The following is a 20,027-nucleotide window of genomic DNA, read 5'->3' as shown; positions in this document are numbered from 1 at the left end:
TTTTTGAACATACAATGGAAAATGTCTGCATTGTTGACCTACAGCAAGTAACGCTTTTAAGTACTAATTTGTATTGAATTTGCATATTGTTATAAAGTTTTGTTGGCTTAGGGCAGGGATAGGCAAAGTTGGCTCTTCTATGACTTGTGGACTTCAACTCCCAGAATCCCTGAGCCAATCATGCTAGCTCAGGAATTCTGGGAGTTGAAGTCCACATGTCAAAGAAGAGCCATCTTTGTCTACAACTCCTGGCTTAGGGTATTGTGAAAAACAGCCAATTGTGGTTTATATAGTATATATGGCGAAACATTTCATACATTAGTATAATGTATGAACTGTGGGAGTTCACAAAAATGAGGATAGGGATGTGATAAAAGGATGTCCAGATAAAGGGAGAAGAGTTTGCTTATTCTTTTGCTGATTTCCCCCCAATCAGTTTGAGGATATGATGTTGAAATCCCTTTCTAGATGATATTCTTACATAATTTATCTGTTCCTTACACTTGAATCTTCCGGCAGGTCAGGATCCATCAAAGGGAACTCTCCAAGATTAAAAAAGATCCATGCTCCAAAGAGACTTATTCATTTTAAACCACGAATCAAGCGTAAACTGGAAGGAGAAGATTAGTGAAGAATTTACCTACCAATGGCACATTGTTCATTTGAGCAGTTCTTGGACCTTGGTGGAATCTTCAACTGATTGCAGAGGTTTTGTAGACGGATCATCAAACTGCTATTGTTAATACTTAATGCGGTATCTATTATAACGGGAAAGAAAGGTAGGTGAATAAATAGATTTCTGATTAGTTGTTTCAGTAAAAGATTTCCAAATCACTTTCAATTTTTCCAAAGTGATAGAAATATATGAGCTAGATAATGATAACAAGTTTTAAAACTGTGAAATTAAGCTAGCAGTATAATCAGAACATACAACACTGACCTATTGAAGAACTGCAATGATTGAGCCTGGCAAGTAGCAATTGGAATCAAATTGAACTGGAGGGCTATTCTCAAGAAGAATAGCCCTCCCTTATTTGTCATGTCCATCAACTGATTTTTTCCCCCAGGCTGAATCTGTGCTTTAGAATCTGTCCTACTGAAATTCATCAAGTGGCCATAAAATCCTTTTGGACTTTAAAGCTCAACGGCTGTACATTGGAAACATTAGTATAATCACATGCTCAGTGGCTTTGCACCTACCAGCATCACTACAAGTTATCTGAACTAACTTTAAAAGGAAGCTTTATAGAAATATTTATTTTTTATTTTTTTATTTGTCCAACACATGTACAAGATAATAGGTATTATATAAACATAAACAAAAGCAAAGTAGGTATAGGTAAATTTGGACAATAGGTCAGGGATGGTAGGCACGATGGTGGGCTTATGCACGCCTCTTATAGACCTCTTAAGAATGGGGTGAGGTCCACTGTAGACAGTCTAAGGTTAAAATTTTTGAGATTTGGGGAAGAAACCACAGGTAGTGCATTCCATGCATTGATCACTCTGTTGTTGAAGTCGTATTTTCTGCAGTCGATTTTTGAGTGGTTTACCTTGAGCTTGAATCTATTTTGTGCGCTTGTGTTGTTGCGGTTGAAGCTGAAGTATTCATTGACCAGTAGAACATTATGTAGATGATTTTATGAACTACATTTAGATCAGATTGAAGGCGACATAGTTCTAGGTATTCTAACCCCCAAAATGTCAAGTCTGGTAGAATAAGGAATTCTGTTGTGAGCAGAGGAGTGGAGGACCCTTCTTGCGAAATATTTCTGGATTCTATCAATTGTATTAATGTCCAATATGCAGTGTGGGTTCCAGACGGGTGAGTTGTAGTCGAGGATTGGTCCGGCAAATGTTTTGTATGCTCTGGTTAGCAGTTTAATATTGCCAGAGAAATTAGGTTAACAACTCCTAGGGCCTTTTTGGCAATGGTCTCTGTCAGTTAGATGATTACATATGAATACTCCAAGGTCCTTAACAGAGTGAGCTTAACAAAGTGAGGGACCAGTTTTCAGAATTCTTTAGCCAGCAATAGGCTTGGATTCTAGACTATATACCGATCAGGATTAAGTTTGGAGATTATTGCAACAGAACATTAAAAAACAGAAATAAAATTCATTCTGGCCAGACGTTGCCTCAATATGCTGCTTAAACCGGTAAGAATTATGAATTATTGCAGGCCCCTTAGATTTCCCATACTCCAGGGAACCTATCAAGGTCTAATTGTACGCCAACATCCTTGAAGTGTTGGGCTTCTTACCCACAGTACTTCCCTCTTGCCTGAGTTAAGTCTTAGCTTGTGAAGCAGCTCCAGAGACGAAAAGTTGCACAACAGAAAAATGGAAGGAGGTGAATGTCAGTCCAAAGCTTTTAGTGATTTCATGCAGATAATAAAAGTTGAAGCAGATAGAACAGACTATTGTGGTGTCATATAAGACCCTTTAACACAGTACTTTTAGAAGCCATTCCTCCAGGCACAGCTGAAACCATCATATCACCCTGTTTCCCAAGACCAAGATTAATGGCCAGTCCAGGAGTCTCAAAAACTGCTAAGAGATCCTTGAAGGCAGCTCAGGACTTATTTAATAGCAATTGCCTGCTGCCAATTGTCCCTGCTGGTTGCAACACTTACTATACCAAGGAAAGAAGGAAAATGTATTATCCCAGCAAAAGTATATTGATGCGAGGCATGTTTGTTGGTATATGAAATAGTTGAATGAATATTTAAGACGCCTTAAATGTGCAAAAGAGAGGCTCCAGTTAAAACAGCTACACCTTTCTTGTTTTTAAGAGAAGGTATTTTTCCCTAATGCAGAACCAAGAAACTCCTGGAAAATTTTGCACTCTTAATGTCATAGAAACATAGTAATGGATATTTATACCTTTTTAAAATTTGTCATGTCTTGCTAAATCCTCTGATTTTCTTAAAATAGAAGTGTATGTATGTGTGGGGTACCAGTTATACTCTTTGGAATATTTGCAGATGGAAGAAACTGCATTGTTTGACTATCCTGTCTGCCTTCTTTCTTTCTTTCTTTCTTTCTTTCTTTCTTTCTTTCTTTCTTTCTTTCTTTCTATCTATCTATCTATCTATCTATCTATCTATCTATCTGCCTTCCTTCCTTCCTTCCTTCCTTCTTTCTTTCTTTCTTCCTTTCTTTCCTGCCTTCCTGCCTTCCTTATTTCTTTTTATTTCTTACATTTTATTTATTTACTGTATCCCACACCTTTATTATTTTTACTAATAATTCAAATAGCACATCTTCCTATTTTCCCCACAACTACCCTATGAAGTGTGTGGAGATGAGAAAAAGAGTGACTGATCCAAAATCATCCAGTTGGGTTTTCATGGCTAAAGTGGGACTTGAACTCACGATCTTCCACTTTCTAGCCTGGTGCCTTAATAGCTAGACCAAACTTACTTTTGATCCAAAGTGGCTGTCTTAATCTCCCATCCAAAGCTCTCTGGCTGAAAACTGACCACGTACCTAACTACTGTTCAGTTATAACATTGTGATGTTGCTAAGTTTATACACAGCAAGACATGGTTGGCTTTAACTTAAAAACAATGGCTATATTTACAAGTATACTAAGATTTGATTTGTCAAACATAATGTCATAGGTGTATAAAGTTAATGTCATACGTGTATCATATAATAATAATAATAATAATAATAATAATAATAATAATAATAATAATAATAATTTATTAGATTTGTATGCCGCCCCTCTCCAAAGACTCGGGGCGGCTCACAACAATAATAAAAACAATGTTACAGTGGAACAAATCTAATATTAAAAGAGAAAAAACATATAAAACCCCATCATTTTAAACCAAACAACACATACATACCAACCATAAAGTATAAAAGCCTGGGGAAGGTGTCTCAGTTCCCCCATGCCTGGCGATATAGGTGGGTCTTGAGTAGCTTACGAAAGACAAAATGAATTCAATCTCTATAGAAAGTATTATAGAAATTATACATTACCACCAGAGCTTTCAAGTAATTTGAGCTCATTTTTTTTCTTCCTGAAACAGAAGTACAGGTAGTCCTCAACTTACAGCAACAATTAAACCCAAAATTTATGTTGCTAAATGAGAAATTTGTGAGTTTGCCCCAGTTTACAACTTTTCTTGCCATATTTATTAAGTCATTTACTTGCCATTATTAAGTTAGTAATACTATTGTTACGTGAATCTGGCTCCCCCATTGACTTGGCTTGTTGGAAGATTGCAAAAGGTGATACTGTCTGTAACCGTGGGACCCAGCAAGTCATGAATATAAGCTGCCCAAATCCAGTTGACAAGCATCTGAATATAAATCACATGACCGCGGGGATGCTGCAATGGCCATGTATAAAAAATGATCACAAGTCACTTTTTTTCAGTGCCGTTGTTACTTTGAACCGTGTTGTAAGTCAAGGACTACTTGTGGAACACGGTTCAATATCATGAAGGACAACAACTTTGTTTTAAAGTCAATTGAGCTGAGCGGAAGTTGCGTCTCTGCATGATGACATGATCTTAGCTTGCCTCTGTGGAATCAATCCTCCTCTCCACAAGAGGGTGACTAATTTGTTTGAAATGTATCCATGAACTTAGCAGAGCATTTAATTATTTTGTGTATTGGGACAGTAGAATTACTGGCTATCGTGAAAAGCTATCCCCATAATGAAAAACTAGCTTTTGTTTCAGACTGAAGCTTGCCTCCAGAGACAGAGGTCGTCAAACGTGGCGACTTTAAGACTTGTGGACTTCAATTCCCAGAATTTTCCAGCATAGCATACATAGCTGGTTGGAGAATTCTGGGAGTTGAAGTCCACATGTTTTAAAGTTGCCAAGTTTGACGACCTCTGTGTCTGGAGGCAAGCTTCAGTCTGAAATAAAAGCTACTTTTTCATTATGGGGATAGCTTTTCACGATAGCCAGTAATTCTACTGTCCCAATATACAAAATAATTAAATAAAAGTCCAATAAATAAGTAAAAAAATAAATTGTCCATTGTCAACAAATAATGTTTTCTCTCCTCCATGTCTAAATCTTGATTGTTTTGACACACACACATACACACCCCGCTTAGGAAAAGAAAACTTCTTCTAGAATTCAGAAACCATGTGATGGCTTTAATCAGTAAAATGCTATGAGATCCTACTTACTCTCAATTGTAGAAACGAAACATAGGAATCATTTTTAATCCAGGAAAGAAAGGCATGGTCCAAAAGACACCTGGGGTATTGGAAGCTGATTATCTAGATTATTAGGAAATTATTATTCTGGATTATTAGGAAATCCAGAATAAATTTCATTTAATTTATAAACCAACCAATTCCTTCTGGACTCCAGAAGGCGTATTCTTCTGCAAGTGAGCTTTTAGTTTGGATCTCTGCAGGGTGTTCATTAATCATGTAACATGATTTTGGGCCATTTTTGGCATATAGTAAGTATCCTGTGTGGTGAAAAGAGGGGGGTATTACGAGGGTTTGTTGGACTCCTGATGAATAGTTTAGTCATATGACATTTCTATTTTTCAGGGCATCCAGAGGCCGAAGTCAGTGATGGGAGACCACTTCTTGGCATGTAAAGTTGCTTATGGTTTAACTTCCGTACTTAAGTTTTCCAAAATTTTCAGTTTTTTAAAAAACTTGCAGAGGTCTTCAAACTGAGTCCTTTGGGATGGGGCGGCATAGAAGTCGAATAAATAAATAAATAAACTTGGCAACTTTTAAGACTCATGGACTTCAACTCCCAGAATTCTCCAACCAGTATAGAGCCAGCAACTTTCAGAATTCTCCAGCCAGCCGGAGTGAGCGACGGGACCGCTTCTTAGCATGTAAGAATCGCTTATGGTTTAACTTTGCACAGGTTTGCCTGGTGCATCAGTTGCGGCCCTATTTGGACAGAGAGTCATTGGTCACAGTCGCTCATGTCCTCATCAATTCGAGGTTCGACTACTGCAACTCTTTCTACATGGGGCTACCTTTGAAAAGTGTTCGGAAACTTCAGATCAGACAGAATGCGGCCGCGAGAGCTATCGTGGGGTTACCTAGATTTGCCCACGTCTCTCCAACACTCCATGGCTTGCATTGGGTAGTTTCCGGTCGCAATTCAAAGTTTTGGTAATGACCTATAAAGCCGTACATGGCATCGGATCAGAATACCTCCGGAATCGTCTTCTGCCGCACGAATCCCAGCGGCTGATAAGGTCCCACAGAGTTGGCCTTCTCTGGGTCCCATCGACTAAACAATGTCAGCTGGCGGGCCCCAGGGGAAGAACCTTCTCTGTGGTGGCCCCAGCCCTCTGGAATCAACTCCCCCCAGAGATCAGAACTGCCCCCACCCTCCTTGTCTTTCGTAAATTGCTTAAGACCCACCTGTATGGCCAGGCATGGGGGAATTAAGACATCTCACCCAGGCTTATATATTTTATGTATGGTATGCTTGTTTTGTATGGTTTTAATGATGGGTTTTTTAGATGTTTTTTAAATATTAGATTTGTTACATTGTCATATTATTATTATTATTGTGAGCCGCCCCGAGTCTACGGAGAGGGGCGGCATACAAATCTAATAATGTAAATAATAATAAAATAATAATAAATAATATTGTTGTGAGCCGCCCCAAGTCTGCGTAGAGGGGTGGCAAACAAATCTAATAAATTATTATTATTATTATTATTATTATTATTATTATTATTATTATTATTATTATCTTCTGCGCTTAAAGTTTTCCAAAATTTCCAGTGCTTTTTAAATTTGCAGGGGTTCCCCAAACTCGACAACTTTAAAGATTTGTGGACTTCAACTCCCAGAATTCTCCAGCCAGCACAACATAGCATAGCATAAGCATAGCTGCCTGGAGAATTCTGGGAGTTGAAGTCCACATATCTTTAAAGTGGTCTAGTTTGGGGACCTCATTTTTTTATATAGAAACCTCTCTCGGTTTGTACAGCGCAGGCATTAGGACCCGGCGGAACGCGGGCACTCCAGTCCTAGATTCCAAGCTGGCTTGCTTTGGTGACGTAAGCCAGAAGCCCTGTCTCTCTCTCTCTCTCTCCCCCTCTCTCTCTCCCTCTCTCTCTTTTTTTCTCTCTCTCTGTCTGTGTGAGTGTGTGTGAGTGTGCGTGTGTGTGCCTCTCTCTCTCTCTCTCTCTTCCCCCCTCCCCTCCCTTTCCAAGCTCTCTAACCTTTTAAGCGAAAATGCTCCTTTCCGTGCCTCCTCGTGCAGGAATTGCCACTTTTGGCTACAACAAGAGCAACAAGAAGGTAAGGAAGCCGTGCGGGGCCCCCCCCGCCCCTCCAATACCCCCCCCCCCCGCTTCCTATTTCCCAAGATCTTGGAAACGTCCTTGGCTTAAAACAGGGAGGTTAACAAAAAAATTAAAAATAAAAGGAAGGTTGCGAAGGTCTTCCCCCCCCCTTCCGAAAATCCTGGCACTGCAGGGGGAGGGGGAGGCGGCGGCGGCAACGATGAAGGAAATGAGGTCTTTCCAGTTTTTTTGGGGGGGGAGACTAGAAGGTTGCGTTCTCCAAAGCGGGGGTGGGGGGGAGAAAGAAATCTCCGGGCTTGGCTGGCTCTCTCCGCTCCGATCCCTCGGTGGAAAACCCAGCCCCTCGTTGCCCCCCCATTGGGGCGAGCCTTCTTTGCTCAGGCCGGAGTTCTTTCCCAAGGGCGAGTTTCAGTCCGGATTTTCAATAAAAAATAATTTTTTAAAAAATAAATAAAGGGGGGGGGAGAGACGAAACACAAGGCGGCGAAACCCCATTGCACACAGCACTTGCTGACTCCCCCCCCCCCACTCCGACATCTCTAGATCTCTCCCCGTTCTTCCCAGCACCCCGGATCCAAGGACTTTTTGCCTGGGGAAGCCAGAGGAGGGCGAGAGGGATCCCCAAGAGACTGGGGGCGGCCTCTCTCTCCCTCGTCACTGGAAGAGAAGTCGCAGCGGACAGATTTGATTTTATTATATATTTTTTAAAAAGACGGTGGGCTTCCAGTCAGAATCGCGTCAAAAAGGGCCTGGTGTGTGTGTGTGTGTTAGTGTTAACCCTCTCCTGATGCTTCCCAGGGTGAGAGAGAGACTGGGGAGCCTCCCCCCCCCCCCCTCGCTGGGTGTTCTTGAGGGGTGGGGTTCCAGGATGTGGTCTCTATGGCATCCATGTGTTCTCAAGGCAGCCTGTGCCATAAACAAGGCGCCTCTTCTCTCCCCCACACACCCCCACACCCCTTTTCTGTCCGTCCCCCCCCCCGTCTCGGAGACAGTGTGCCTGAGGAAGATGGAACCTCCAGCTTGCAGGGAGCTCTGAGGGAGTTGTAGCAAATGTGTTGGCTGTGGAGGTGAGGGTGGTGAGGGTGGGGGGCTGAGTTGGGGGACACCCCCCACCCCCGCAATCCAGGCTATGGCTGGAAACAACCCCCCCCCCCCCCAAAAAAAAGGCCTTGTCAAAGCTAGGGAAAATGCAGGTTTGGCTAGCCCTGGTTGGTTGCTTGGCTGGAAGATTGGGGCGTGGATTAGTTTCCCCCTGTGGCAAGGAGTGTGTGGTTTAGTGTGGGTATAGAAAGGGCGTTGAGGCACCGAAGTTATCTCTCCAAACGGGGGGGGGGGAGAGTAGGGGGGATTGGAAAGGTGGGGTGGCAAAGGCAGCAATGGAGAAGCAAGACTTCCAGCATTTTGAAGAGCTTATCTCTATTGTTGATTCACTCAATGACCTTGTATGCCTATGTTGTGAATTTGAAAGAAAGGAAAGGGGGGAGGGAGGAGGAGGGACTTTCAGCTTTTTTTTTTAAAGTGTCCCCTCCATAGTCAAAATCGAGAGCCTGGCTGGGTTTAGGTGGGTTTTTTTTTTAAAGGATCAATGAATGGGCACATTAAAGCCACTGTAATGAAGAGGATGGGCAGGAACCTGACAAGAAGGAGGCAGGCTAAATTTGGATTATTAATTGTGTTTGTCCATATTTGGGGTGGGTATGGGCAGCAGCAGAAGATTTCTAGCTTTTTTATCCTCCTTGGGCAGCCTGTCTTTGAACCTGGGTCACATTTTTTTAAAAAAATTCTCATTCTGATTTATTGGATAATGGAAATATACTGGTATAAAAGTAGTAGGCAGGCTGAACTTACAGGGTGGTGGAAGAGAAATGTAGGCCTGAAAAGCTCAAGAGAAGATTTTTGTGTGTCATGTACTGTTTATGAATATATACATAAAAGCCCACTTAAGGACAGCAGGCATCTTTTAGATTTGAAATTACTTATGTAGGTTTGTGTATAAGTATGTATATTTTTCACTTTCCCTACCATGTGAATCCAAATTATATGTGTCAGTTGCAGATGTAATTTTGAAAATGCCTTCATTATATTGTTGTACTTCTAGTGTCCATACTTGAATTTATTTGGGCTAAAATTTGGTTTTATGGATTTGGTGCATGTATAATGGCCTCTTTTTCTAGTAATTATATTACTAATAGTTAAAGTATGGAGGAAATTCATCTTTCTGTAACCCTGATATAGGTGTGCAATCCCATTTAAATATTTACAGTACTTCATTTGTATGACAGCAAAGATACGGGTGTGTGTATCTGGATATAAATAGAATTTGATCAGGTGAAGTGTCACAATATAGGACTAGGGATGCATGTGTGGAAATGAGTCTGATGGTATCATGCATGGTGGTGATTTGGATCTACAACAGGAGTACACTGTCTATAGGTCGGAGAGTTGCAGGCTTGCCTGGCATGTCAAGTGCAGCACTCCAAAGGGGCTGGGCGAAAATCCCCCAAGGATCTTGTGAGCCTGAAAAAGTATCTGCAAAACTTGAAGCATCAATTGTGCCCCTTTTCTTTTCCTCTGCAAATTTCAAAAAAAAAGGGGGGGGCACATGTCATGCTCTGGCAGTACCAATATGGAAGGCTGGTAGCTAGATAGACAGCTCCTTGGCTGTACCTTATGCAATACTTATATACTTATCTGTACAGTATACAGATTTTACTTCAGCTGAAAAACCTCAACTTTCCCATCACAAAGGTGCTCTTTAGAAATAAATTTCATTAAAATCAATGGATTTCTGTTTGACTTCAGGAGCTTTAAGTGCAATCCCCAAAGACTTTGCAAAATTTGTGACCAAATTGCAGTTGTAATTTGTTATAGAAGTGGAAATTATCAAGTACCTGGGGAATAATCCCATTAACTGTTTTGAATTTACATTGAGTTAAATTGGAATTAAATCCCTTCCTCTTCTTGTCCTAATTGTGGAACAAAGAGGGAGTAGGAAGCATGTTTAGGGTTATGATGGTAACCAATGGGTGTCTGGTGGCTGAGGCACAAAAACTGATTTTAAGAAAGCTCTGGGGTTCATCCTGTGTTTCTCTGAATCAGGTCTCATATTGAGGTTCTTTCGTTCTAAATCCACGACACCATTTGTGTGAACAATATTGCTCTTAAGATGTATGTTGATTGAAGAAACCTGATTTGGAATAATACAAAAGTATGGCTCTTAGATTATGAGAAGCTATTTTAAATACATTTAAATATATTAAATAAATTCCCAATTGCAATGTATGACTCTGAATGTTGGACCAGAAAACAGGCTGGGCACCAAAGAATTGAGGCCTTTGAATTCTGGTGCAGGAGAAGACTCCCGCCAGTCCCTTGGACTGCAAGGCAATCAAGCTGGTCAGTCCTAGAGGAGATTAACCCTGACTGCTCTTTAGAAGGCCAGAGCCTGAAGATGAAACTCAAATACTTTAGCCACCTAAGGAGAAGGACTGACTGGAGAAGAGCCTAATGCTGGGAACGATTGAGGGCAAAAGAAGAACAAGACGACAGTAAATAAGTTGGCTGGATGGAGTCACTAAAGTAGGCGGTGTGAGCTTAAATGGACTCCAGAGGATGGTAGAGGACAGGAAGACCTAGATGAATGTTATCCATGGGGTTGTAATGGGTCGGACATGACTTCGCAACTAACAATAACAACATTTTGAATACAGGTTCACTCATTTTCATTGTTTACTTGAACGCAAGTGACCTAAATAATGCCATTGTATGCAGAGGAGGAGATCTCATCCTACATATCAGTGGCACTGGTCTTTTGTGAAATAGGATTAATAATGAACTTGGTGTACATGTTTCTCTCATTACTCTGTTGTGGAAATTATATATTCAGTTTGCTTTACTATGGATCCGCTGTGTCTGGCGTTAACATCAACATGAGTCACAACTTGAGCATCCATCTGAGTCTTGACCATATTGCATTGACTCAATGATCTTAATAACCATGACTTAATTGTGAGTTGTTAAATAATCCTTTCCCTCATAATTTTAAAACTACACGAACTACACAATGCCTTCAGTGCAAGGTACAGATTCACCCTAGTGTGTATGTGTGTGCGTATAAACTATCCTCAGTGAAGCAGATGTTACAGTTTGGGAAAAACTGTATCCAGCTGTAGTTAAAAGCAAAATTGGTTATTCCTTGCTGGTGAATGGAAATTAGTCTTTCTTAGAAATTTAGACAGGTGGACCCAACTGGATTTCTCAAGCAATTTGGGCCTGGAAAGGGGGTTTAAAATTATTTTTTTAAAAAAATAAAATTATATAATTGTTGGTTGACTGGTTGATTTACATACAGGAATATCCTTATCAGATCTAAAAGACATAGATGCTTGCTGTTAGCTTCTTTGTCCAAGTATATGTCTGTAGGCAAACAATGGATTGGTATCTAGTGGTAGATACCAATTTAATATAGTCTGAAATAAATGTATGAGATTATCTAATGGCAGGAGCAAAATTACCTATTCTGGATATATGAACAAACTCTTGAGATAAAATCTGTACTCAAAATTCTTGTTTCATAATTTAATTATTATTGAGGCGTGTCTTTTTATTCCATCTGCTTGTGAGGGGACTTCAGGGCTTTAATAAAGTTAAATCAATAAATTATAACTTCTTCAGCTCTGAAGACCCAAAACAAGTGGTTCTTCTCTGCCCCATCATTAAGCTGATAAGCATCTCTTTTTTAGAACCAACTCTGTCTTTTCACATTTTCCTACAATATCCTGTTGTGTTTGCCCGCTTGTTGGAACAGCCATGTGATATTTTTGAGATTTTACTCTCTTGACTTTTTTTTGAAATTGACTATGAGGTACCGCACTGTATGGAGTCCAATTGACATTTAAAAGGCCCTTAAATGTATCTTTTGTTCAGCTCATTTTCAGGAACTTGAAGAATGATTCTTTTAGCTGCAATATGTTATGTTAATACTGGGGTTAGATAATTGTTAAATTTATATGCTTATTTTTGTGTGTTCATGTATTGTTGGGTGCTTCTACTACACTAAGATATAGACATTTTGTTTGCTATCAAAAGTACCACTACCAGTAGTACTGGGGAAGCACAGATTGAAAGATAAGTGATTTTCATGAACATCATGACTGAGTAGGGATGTGCACTGTATATGTTTTGCATGTTGAATATTAATCAGTTTTCAAGCCTTGCCTTTCATTTGTTCATGAACTGGTCTGGTCACTTTCTGTTCTTTCCCCAAGCATTGCATTGCATTTATTTCATCATCTTACAGAAGTATTCTTCACGTCATTGCTTTCTTTAACTTGTAATAAATGGGCATTGTAAAACATCTATATTAAAGTTAGAGGAATGGATGGGGTGCATATTGAGGTTAGAACTCAACCTCTGTCTGACATTTAACTAGGTGTTATTTCTTTAACATTTCATTTTTTTAAGATCTATTGATTAAAACTAGTATTATTCCCAGACATCTTGGCAACAGATTTGGAAGAACTGAATTAGAGATTTTCCTCAACAGTCTCTTCTCTGAAATCATAATTTATTTGTTCATTTACTGTTGATGGTACTTCCAAGCAACTTTCATTTTATTTAAGATGTTATCCATTTTCTTTCATTTTGTTATTGTATTTGTGGAATTTTAAAAAGTAAAATGAACTACAATCACAGCCCATTCCTGTCTACCGGTAGTTTGTATGGACAAAAGAGTATTTAACTTTTCTAAGCCTCTTGTATCTTTAATTAAAACATTCCCTATTTTCAGCCCATTTGATCAAATTCAGATGGATGGGGTGAAAGATTAATGATGAATCCACAACTATATTGCCCCTTAAACAGCCTGTGATCAATTACCAACATTCAATGGAGAAATATTTAATTATTGTTTAATTTAGTTCATTTCAGAGTACAGAAATCCTATTCTGACAAGAAATGAAAAAAGTAACCTAAATAAAAGTAATACAACTTCCATTTTCTCGCAGGTCAAAACTGACAGAGCAATTAAAAGAAGCTAGTGTATCACTATTTTCTTTCTTACATTGTCCTGGAAGTCAGAAAAGTAATGTATTTACAAGAGGCAGCTATTAATTAAAGTTGTTCTGTTTGCTTAAATACATATAAGAAGGTCTTTATGCAGAAGTCTTTGCTAGATAGAACAGCATTAAAAAAATGATTATATGGAGCCCATGTTTTAATCCACTTTCTTATATTTGCAGAAAAGTAAAACTGCAGTAATAAACTAATAGGGATATTAGTATCTTTCAACTTATTCTCCCTGGGAGATTTTAGAAAATAAAGTGGTAAAACACTTTATGTGCTCAAATGGTTTATATAAACATGGAGTGGTGATGCAGTTGTCAGCTTTAGGAGTGATAACTAATAGATAGCTTCCATAGTAAAACTTTCTTCAGTTTGAATATTTACAGTATCATTTCTCCTCTTTAACTTTTGTTGCAAAACAGAATAATAAACAATTTAGGTTTTTCTTTGTCCATTTACTCCACAGAGTTCTGTTTTTAAGTACTGTGTTTGTGTGTGTGTGTGTGTGTTACACATTATTTTGAGCCATGGTTTATTTTAATATAGGTTGTTGACTAATATAGCATCACTGCCAGAGAAACTATGTTATGTCTCAGGGCAAGGGTGAACTATGGTCCTTTTATGACTTGTGGACTTTAACTCCCAGAATTCCTGAGCCAGCCATGCTGGCTCAGAAATTCTGGGAGTTGAAGTCCACAAGTCATAAAAGGACCAGAGTTCCCCACCTCTGTGTTAGGGTAATGTGTGTACCCAGGCCTACAAAACATTAAAACTATGGAGTACTGCTTTTCGGTGGTTCTTTAGATGTATTATATGACATAAGATTGTTATATTATTATTATTATTATTATTATTATTATTGTTGTTGTTGTTGTTGTTGTTGTTATTGTTATTATTATTGTTGTCATTATTAATTGCACTTTTATGCCGCCCCTCTCTGAGGACTCGGGGTGGCTTACTTACAACATATAATAAAACAATGTACAACATTTTAGATCCAATTAATTAAATATAAAATAATAATATAAACCCAAGCCATAAAAAGCAGTAATTCCCATTCAATCAACTTTCTCTCAACACATTCATCGGCCAGGGGGCAAGAATCTAATAGCCTCAAGCCTGGTGGCATAAATGAGTCTTAAAACTCTTGAGGAAAGCAAGCAAGGAATCTCCGGGCCAGGGGAGCTGATTCCAGAGAGCCAGGGCCCCCACAGAGAAGGCTCTTTCCCTAGGATTCGCCAACCAACATTGTCTAATTGACGGGACCAGGAGAAGCCCGACTCGCTGGGATCTGACCAGTCGCTGGGATATATTTATTTTATTTATTATTTATTATTTGGATTTGTATGCCGCCCCTCTCCCACAGCCCAGCTTTTTGTGTATGTAGCTGCCTTTTTTCTTGATGTAACAAAGTTCAGTGTCAAACATTTCCTGCATTTTGAATATGTGGATATGCAGAACGTCTATGATCCAAAAAAACATACTTGCTTCAATTATGACTATTTCCACAGGTTAATAGCAGAACTGGACATTACTTTTTTTGTAAGGTATTTGTTGCATAAATTCAAAAGCCATTTTGACTCTTTAAAGATTTGGGAAAAGGGGCTGTGGCCAATGTTCCTGGGCTTTGGGTACTGTGTTGGTACTACATTTCTTTTCAAATAGTCTTTTCCAAAAATAATAGAATGGTATAGAATTTTTTATTGGCCAAGTGTGATTGGACACACAAGGAAGCTGTATATAAAAGGAAAGATGTGTTAGTCAAGAATCATAAGGTACAGCTTTAAAGGCTTAAAGTTAAAGGTTAGGTTTAAAGAAGGGTTAAGTACTGTACAAGGAGTGTACATTTAATGACAATGGTAAATAAGTTCTTCAGTTTTATTCATTGTTTGAGAAGATTGCTTGAGCATAGGCCCGCAAAAGAAATCTATGTGAACTGATGCCTCTCTCAGGATACATTCATTCTTGGAAAGTCTTGGTTGTTTTGGGCTTTATTTATTCACACCTACTGCCTTCCAAATGGTTATTTTCTTCTCTGATGTCTCCTATCAGAGGTAATTAAGGTGCAACAAATGGTTACTTTTTGGAATGGATTGCTTTTGGTATCCTGCTTTTCCTCTTAGAAGCTTAGACATGGGGAAATGAACTTATTTTTGTACTCATATCATAGAAATCCTCCCCATTTCCATGGAAAAGCTGGACCTTCCTTAAGGCCCAGCTGATAGTTTCCTTTTGAAGAAATCAACTTTCATTCTGCCTGAAAGATTTCCAGCCTTAAAGGCTTTTAAGTCGCTTTGGGAAATGTATTTCCAATTTTTTATGTGAGAGCTCAATTTTTTTTTTTGGGTTTATCCTAACTGATTTAGTGAGTTGTCTGCGTGATTGCAAAACATACTATTATATATAACCTATATTCTTTCTCAGGGAAGTCAGGCTATTGTTATTTTATTCCCTTTTTATATATGGTCCACCCCAGGTAGCAAGTATACCCAATACTCTTGTTTACCCCACAACAACAATCCTGTGATTTGGGATTAAAGAGATTGACTGGCCCAAAGACACCCAGCTGGCTCCCATGCCTAAGGCAGGACTAGAACTCACATAGTTTCTAGACCAGCATCTTAAATATTACACCAAACAGTTTCTTGTACAAACTTTTTATTATATAAATTATGTTGTTATTACATGATATCTAGTGAATATAATTATACAGGTTATTACCAGAAGTGGGTTTCAGCAGATTCTGACCAGTTCTGGAGAACCGGTAGTTGAAATTTTGAGTAGTCCGGAGAACTGGTAAATACCACCTCTTGCTGATCGGGAGGGAATGGCGATTTTGCAGTAACTTTTCCCTGGAGTGGGGAGGGGATGGTGATTTTGTGGTATCTTTCCCTTGGAATGGGGATTTTGTGGTATCCATCCCCTGCCACGCCTGCTAAGCCTAGCCAAAACACACCCACCGAGCAATGCTTACAGAACCGATAGTAAGAAAATTTGAATCCCACCACTGTTTATTCCACCACTGTGTTTACATGTCAGTTTATTTACATTAGTTGTCAGATTGATGCCCCACCTTTCCTTCAAGAAAACAACATTATTTCATGGTGTCTTCCAAACAATCCCAGGAAGGTAGTCATAACTGCTGAAATAGTATTTGATGGTATCATCCTAACATTTTGTTTTTGTTCAAAGAGGAAATCCCAGTGCTCCATTCCTTTTTCATCATGAAAATAATTTTTCCTTAACCCAGGAATTTTGGAAATTTACTTCGTGTTTTATCCTTTGGACTGAGCACAGCTGCTAAACATAATGGGTAAGGCTTAAGTACAAGGATTTAGAATTGCATGGGAATTTTGTATTGGAGGACTTGCTGGTTGAAACAGTCCTTATGTTGTCAGCCATATGCTTCAGAGAGAGATGGCTCTTCCTATAATCCACCATAGCCTGAGACAATGCAGGTAGTCCTCAATTTACAACTATTCATTTAGTGACTGTTCAAAGTTACCAATGCACTCAAAATATACCTTATCACTGTTTTCGCACTTAGGATAGTTGTAACATCTTTATGGTCACATGATCAAAATTTTTGGTGCTTAGCAACTAACAATTGCACTGTTCTCAGTGCTTTGTGATCATTATTTGTAATCTTCCCAGCTGCTTTTCTGCAAACAAAGTCAATGAGGGAAACCAGATTCGCTTAACAACAACATGGCTCATTGTACAATTACAGCGATTCACTTAACAACTGTGGTGAAAAGGTTGTAAAATGGGGCAAAACTCACTTGACAACTTACTTGTTTAGCATGGGGAAGGGAATGAAAAGAAAAACAGATATTTATGATTACCAATTTAATTAAGTTCCTCATCCAACTAAGATTTTACTATTATGCCGCATACTACTCCAAGTTCTATATGTGTTCATGTTATCTGTTATTCTGCATTAAACTGGCATCTTTTTTAATCCTTCCAAAGTAGGGTATTTAAGTAGGTATTATCAACTTCTAATTAGCACCTGAATCTGCAAGGTATGAAAGTTAGTTCATTCTGAATATGGATATGCAAAAATAAAATTTCTTAAGTATTGCTAGAAATGAATTTTTCTACCCAACCTCTATATCTGCAACATTGATTTTGCAGTAAATGCAAAATATTGAGGAAAGAGAGCAACACCCACTCAATGTCAGATAGATGAACCTCTGGATGCATATTTAACTTTATGTGCTTGTTTAGCCTCTAGCATCATCTTCATTTAATGATACTTTTGGTTCCCACATAGGCTTCTTTAGAAAACATGGATGGGTGGTTCTCTGGGCCAACTTTACCCATTGGCCCAGAGAAAGAAACTCAAAGATCATCCCCAGAGGTAAAAAACATTGGAGAGGGGGGATGTGTGTTTTGTGTGTATGTTTGCAGTGCTCCAATAATTAACAGCCTTCTAGTAATTTAGAATTGGGTTGACCAGGCAACCATTTTGTATCCAGTCAGCTTTCCCCTTAGCTGCTATGGTTTCGTTTTCCAGAAGAACTCACTAAATCCAAAGAAATAGGGGCCTGTACCTGGAGTCAGATATTTCTTGGGGTTTTTTTTGGCTATTTACCCCATCAGTGGGAGAAATAGATTCCACTAGCCTTTTGGAACCAAGTTTATAATAGTAATCCAAGCCAAGACTGGTTGATTTTTTGTGTGTGTGCTAGATATTTTGTAGTATGTTTCATTTTGCCTGATAATTTCCCTCCCTCTCTCCCTTGCTTCCTTCCTTCCAGTGAAGGGCTGCAATAATTTTTGCTACCACACTGTGGGCATGGCTTATTTTGTGGGTGTGGCTTGCTGGCCATGTGACCGGGGGTGGTGGCTTAAAGGTCATGTGACTGGCTTAAAGGTGGCCAATTTGACGTCACTCACATCAAGGGTTTAGGTTAGGGCTAAGGTTCCTGGCCTCTCCTCACCTGAAAGAGATACAATTTCCCTATCTATTTACTACTACTGAACATCCAAAATATACTATTTATTTCTATGTATATATGCCATATGTGTACATACATATTACACACAGGCACACAAAAATATACATTATCTACTATATAAACTATATATGTATGTACGCACACACACACTCACATGCACAGCTCTTCTAAAATTATACACATTCAACCTCATTTACTGCTATAGGAAAAACATACCCAGAGCCCAGAAGGGAAAAAAAGAAAAACATTCAATTTTTTTCTATCGGTTCTGCGTACCTGACCGTACCTGTAGGAGCCCATCACTGCTTCCTTCCTTCTCCAAAAAATGATGCTATGAAAACATTCTCTTAAACTGTCTAAAGTAAACACAAATCAAAGATTAAAGGTTCTCCAATAAAATAAAAATTAGCAATAACAGCCAATCATCATCTATTAGTCAAGGATGATAAATCAGTTGGAACCCAAAGTCCCTTAATTAAAAAACAGTTTTTGCTGCTCTTCTATTTTATTTATCTTTATTTATTTTGTCAAGCATATATATGATTACAGAAAAAGTATAAACATAAACATTATATGTGAATACATAAAATGTATAAACATGGTTATAAGTACATGAGTATATGAGATGGTTATGAATACATGAGGACATTGGGACAGGGATGGTAGGCATATTGGTGCACCTACACATGTCCCTAATTTTGGAGGGCCAGGCCTTTTGATATAGATTGTTCCAAGGGTGGGACAGCAGTTGCCAATTTTCCACCCCAAACATTCAGAGAGGGAGAATCAGAAACATGTCTTGGCTGTGGTGTTTGGTCTTCAGGGAAGTGAAGATTATAAATACAAAATCCTTGATACAGGTATTGTATGTAGGTTATCGCCATCTGGGCTGTGATCATTTCTCAGAAGAAGGAGAAAGGATAATCCCAAAGGGGAGGGAGATTTTTTGTGTATGTGTAAATGAATCCCTTGTGTGGTAAGTAGAAATGACCTTGAGAGGGAGAGTGCAGATGGTGGGTAGGTTGTAAAAGAATTCAGCCCCAGGAGATGATGGTATGAAAAATGAAGGGACCCTATTTAGTTTTCTGGAGAATAAAAGGAAATGAAGGAATAAATATTTTTCAGTCTTGGAAGATCATTTTAATGTAAATTTTACAGTGAAAATAGAGTAGTATTTCTGGTTATGCTTCTTGTCTGAACTATCTCAAGAGGGTAAGTAACATAACAGTGTAACAACAATTGGAGATTGGTGGGAACATTAGGAATTTGTATGTCTTGTTTATTTGTTGATTTTATGGGCTGATCCACCGACTCTGAGCAGTGTGCAATTCCTCAATACATAATTGGGATTAAAAATATATTAATTACCTATCTAAAAACAACTACATAGTATTCCTATGAAGCAAGGAGTCATGAATACATTGACAATTATAACAACCCCAATCCACTGAACTGAGAGGTAATAACAACAACCCAGCCCCTGAAAGTTGATGGAGAACCCAGGTTTTTTGTCAATTATCTAAAGCCAGAAGGGAAGAGCTGGTGGTACAGCTGAAGGAATGCTAGGTGGAAAGGGGCAGGATGCTGTGACAAAATGTCTGCTGTTGGAAAGTGGGATGAGGTGTTGACTCCATAAGAACATAAGAAGAGCCATGCTGAATCAGGCCAAAGCCCTTCGAGTCTAGCATTCTGTGTCACACAGTGGCTAAGCATTTGTCCATGGGGATCT

At 38.9% G+C, this 20,027-nt stretch overlaps 1 protein-coding gene across 23 annotated transcripts in view; it reads left to right on the top strand.

Annotated features, from left to right (window-relative positions):
- Positions 1-6,995: 6,995 nt before the first annotated feature.
- Positions 6,996-20,027, top strand: part of RBMS2 (RNA binding motif single stranded interacting protein 2) — a 547,749-nt gene continuing 534,717 nt past the window's right edge. For 11 of the 23 annotated variants that reach the window (XM_070740625.1, XM_070740639.1, XM_070740624.1 and 8 more), the window contains exon 1: positions 7,109-7,266. In XM_070740625.1, coding sequence (XP_070596726.1) covers positions 7,201-7,266 — 66 coding nt within the window. In that variant the 5' untranslated portion in view covers positions 7,109-7,200. Of the gene's footprint in view, positions 7,267-16,628; positions 16,648-20,027 lie in introns of those variants that run through there. The other 12 variants (XM_070740626.1, XM_070740644.1, XM_070740636.1 and 9 more) reach the window with 9 other exon arrangements.

The sequence above is a fragment of the Erythrolamprus reginae genome, chromosome 2 (genome assembly GCF_031021105.1).
Source record: "Erythrolamprus reginae isolate rEryReg1 chromosome 2, rEryReg1.hap1, whole genome shotgun sequence".
NCBI lineage: Eukaryota > Metazoa > Chordata > Lepidosauria > Squamata > Dipsadidae > Erythrolamprus > Erythrolamprus reginae.
Note: the sequence above shows the minus strand (reverse complement) of the source record. Positions and strands in the feature narration are given on the sequence as shown.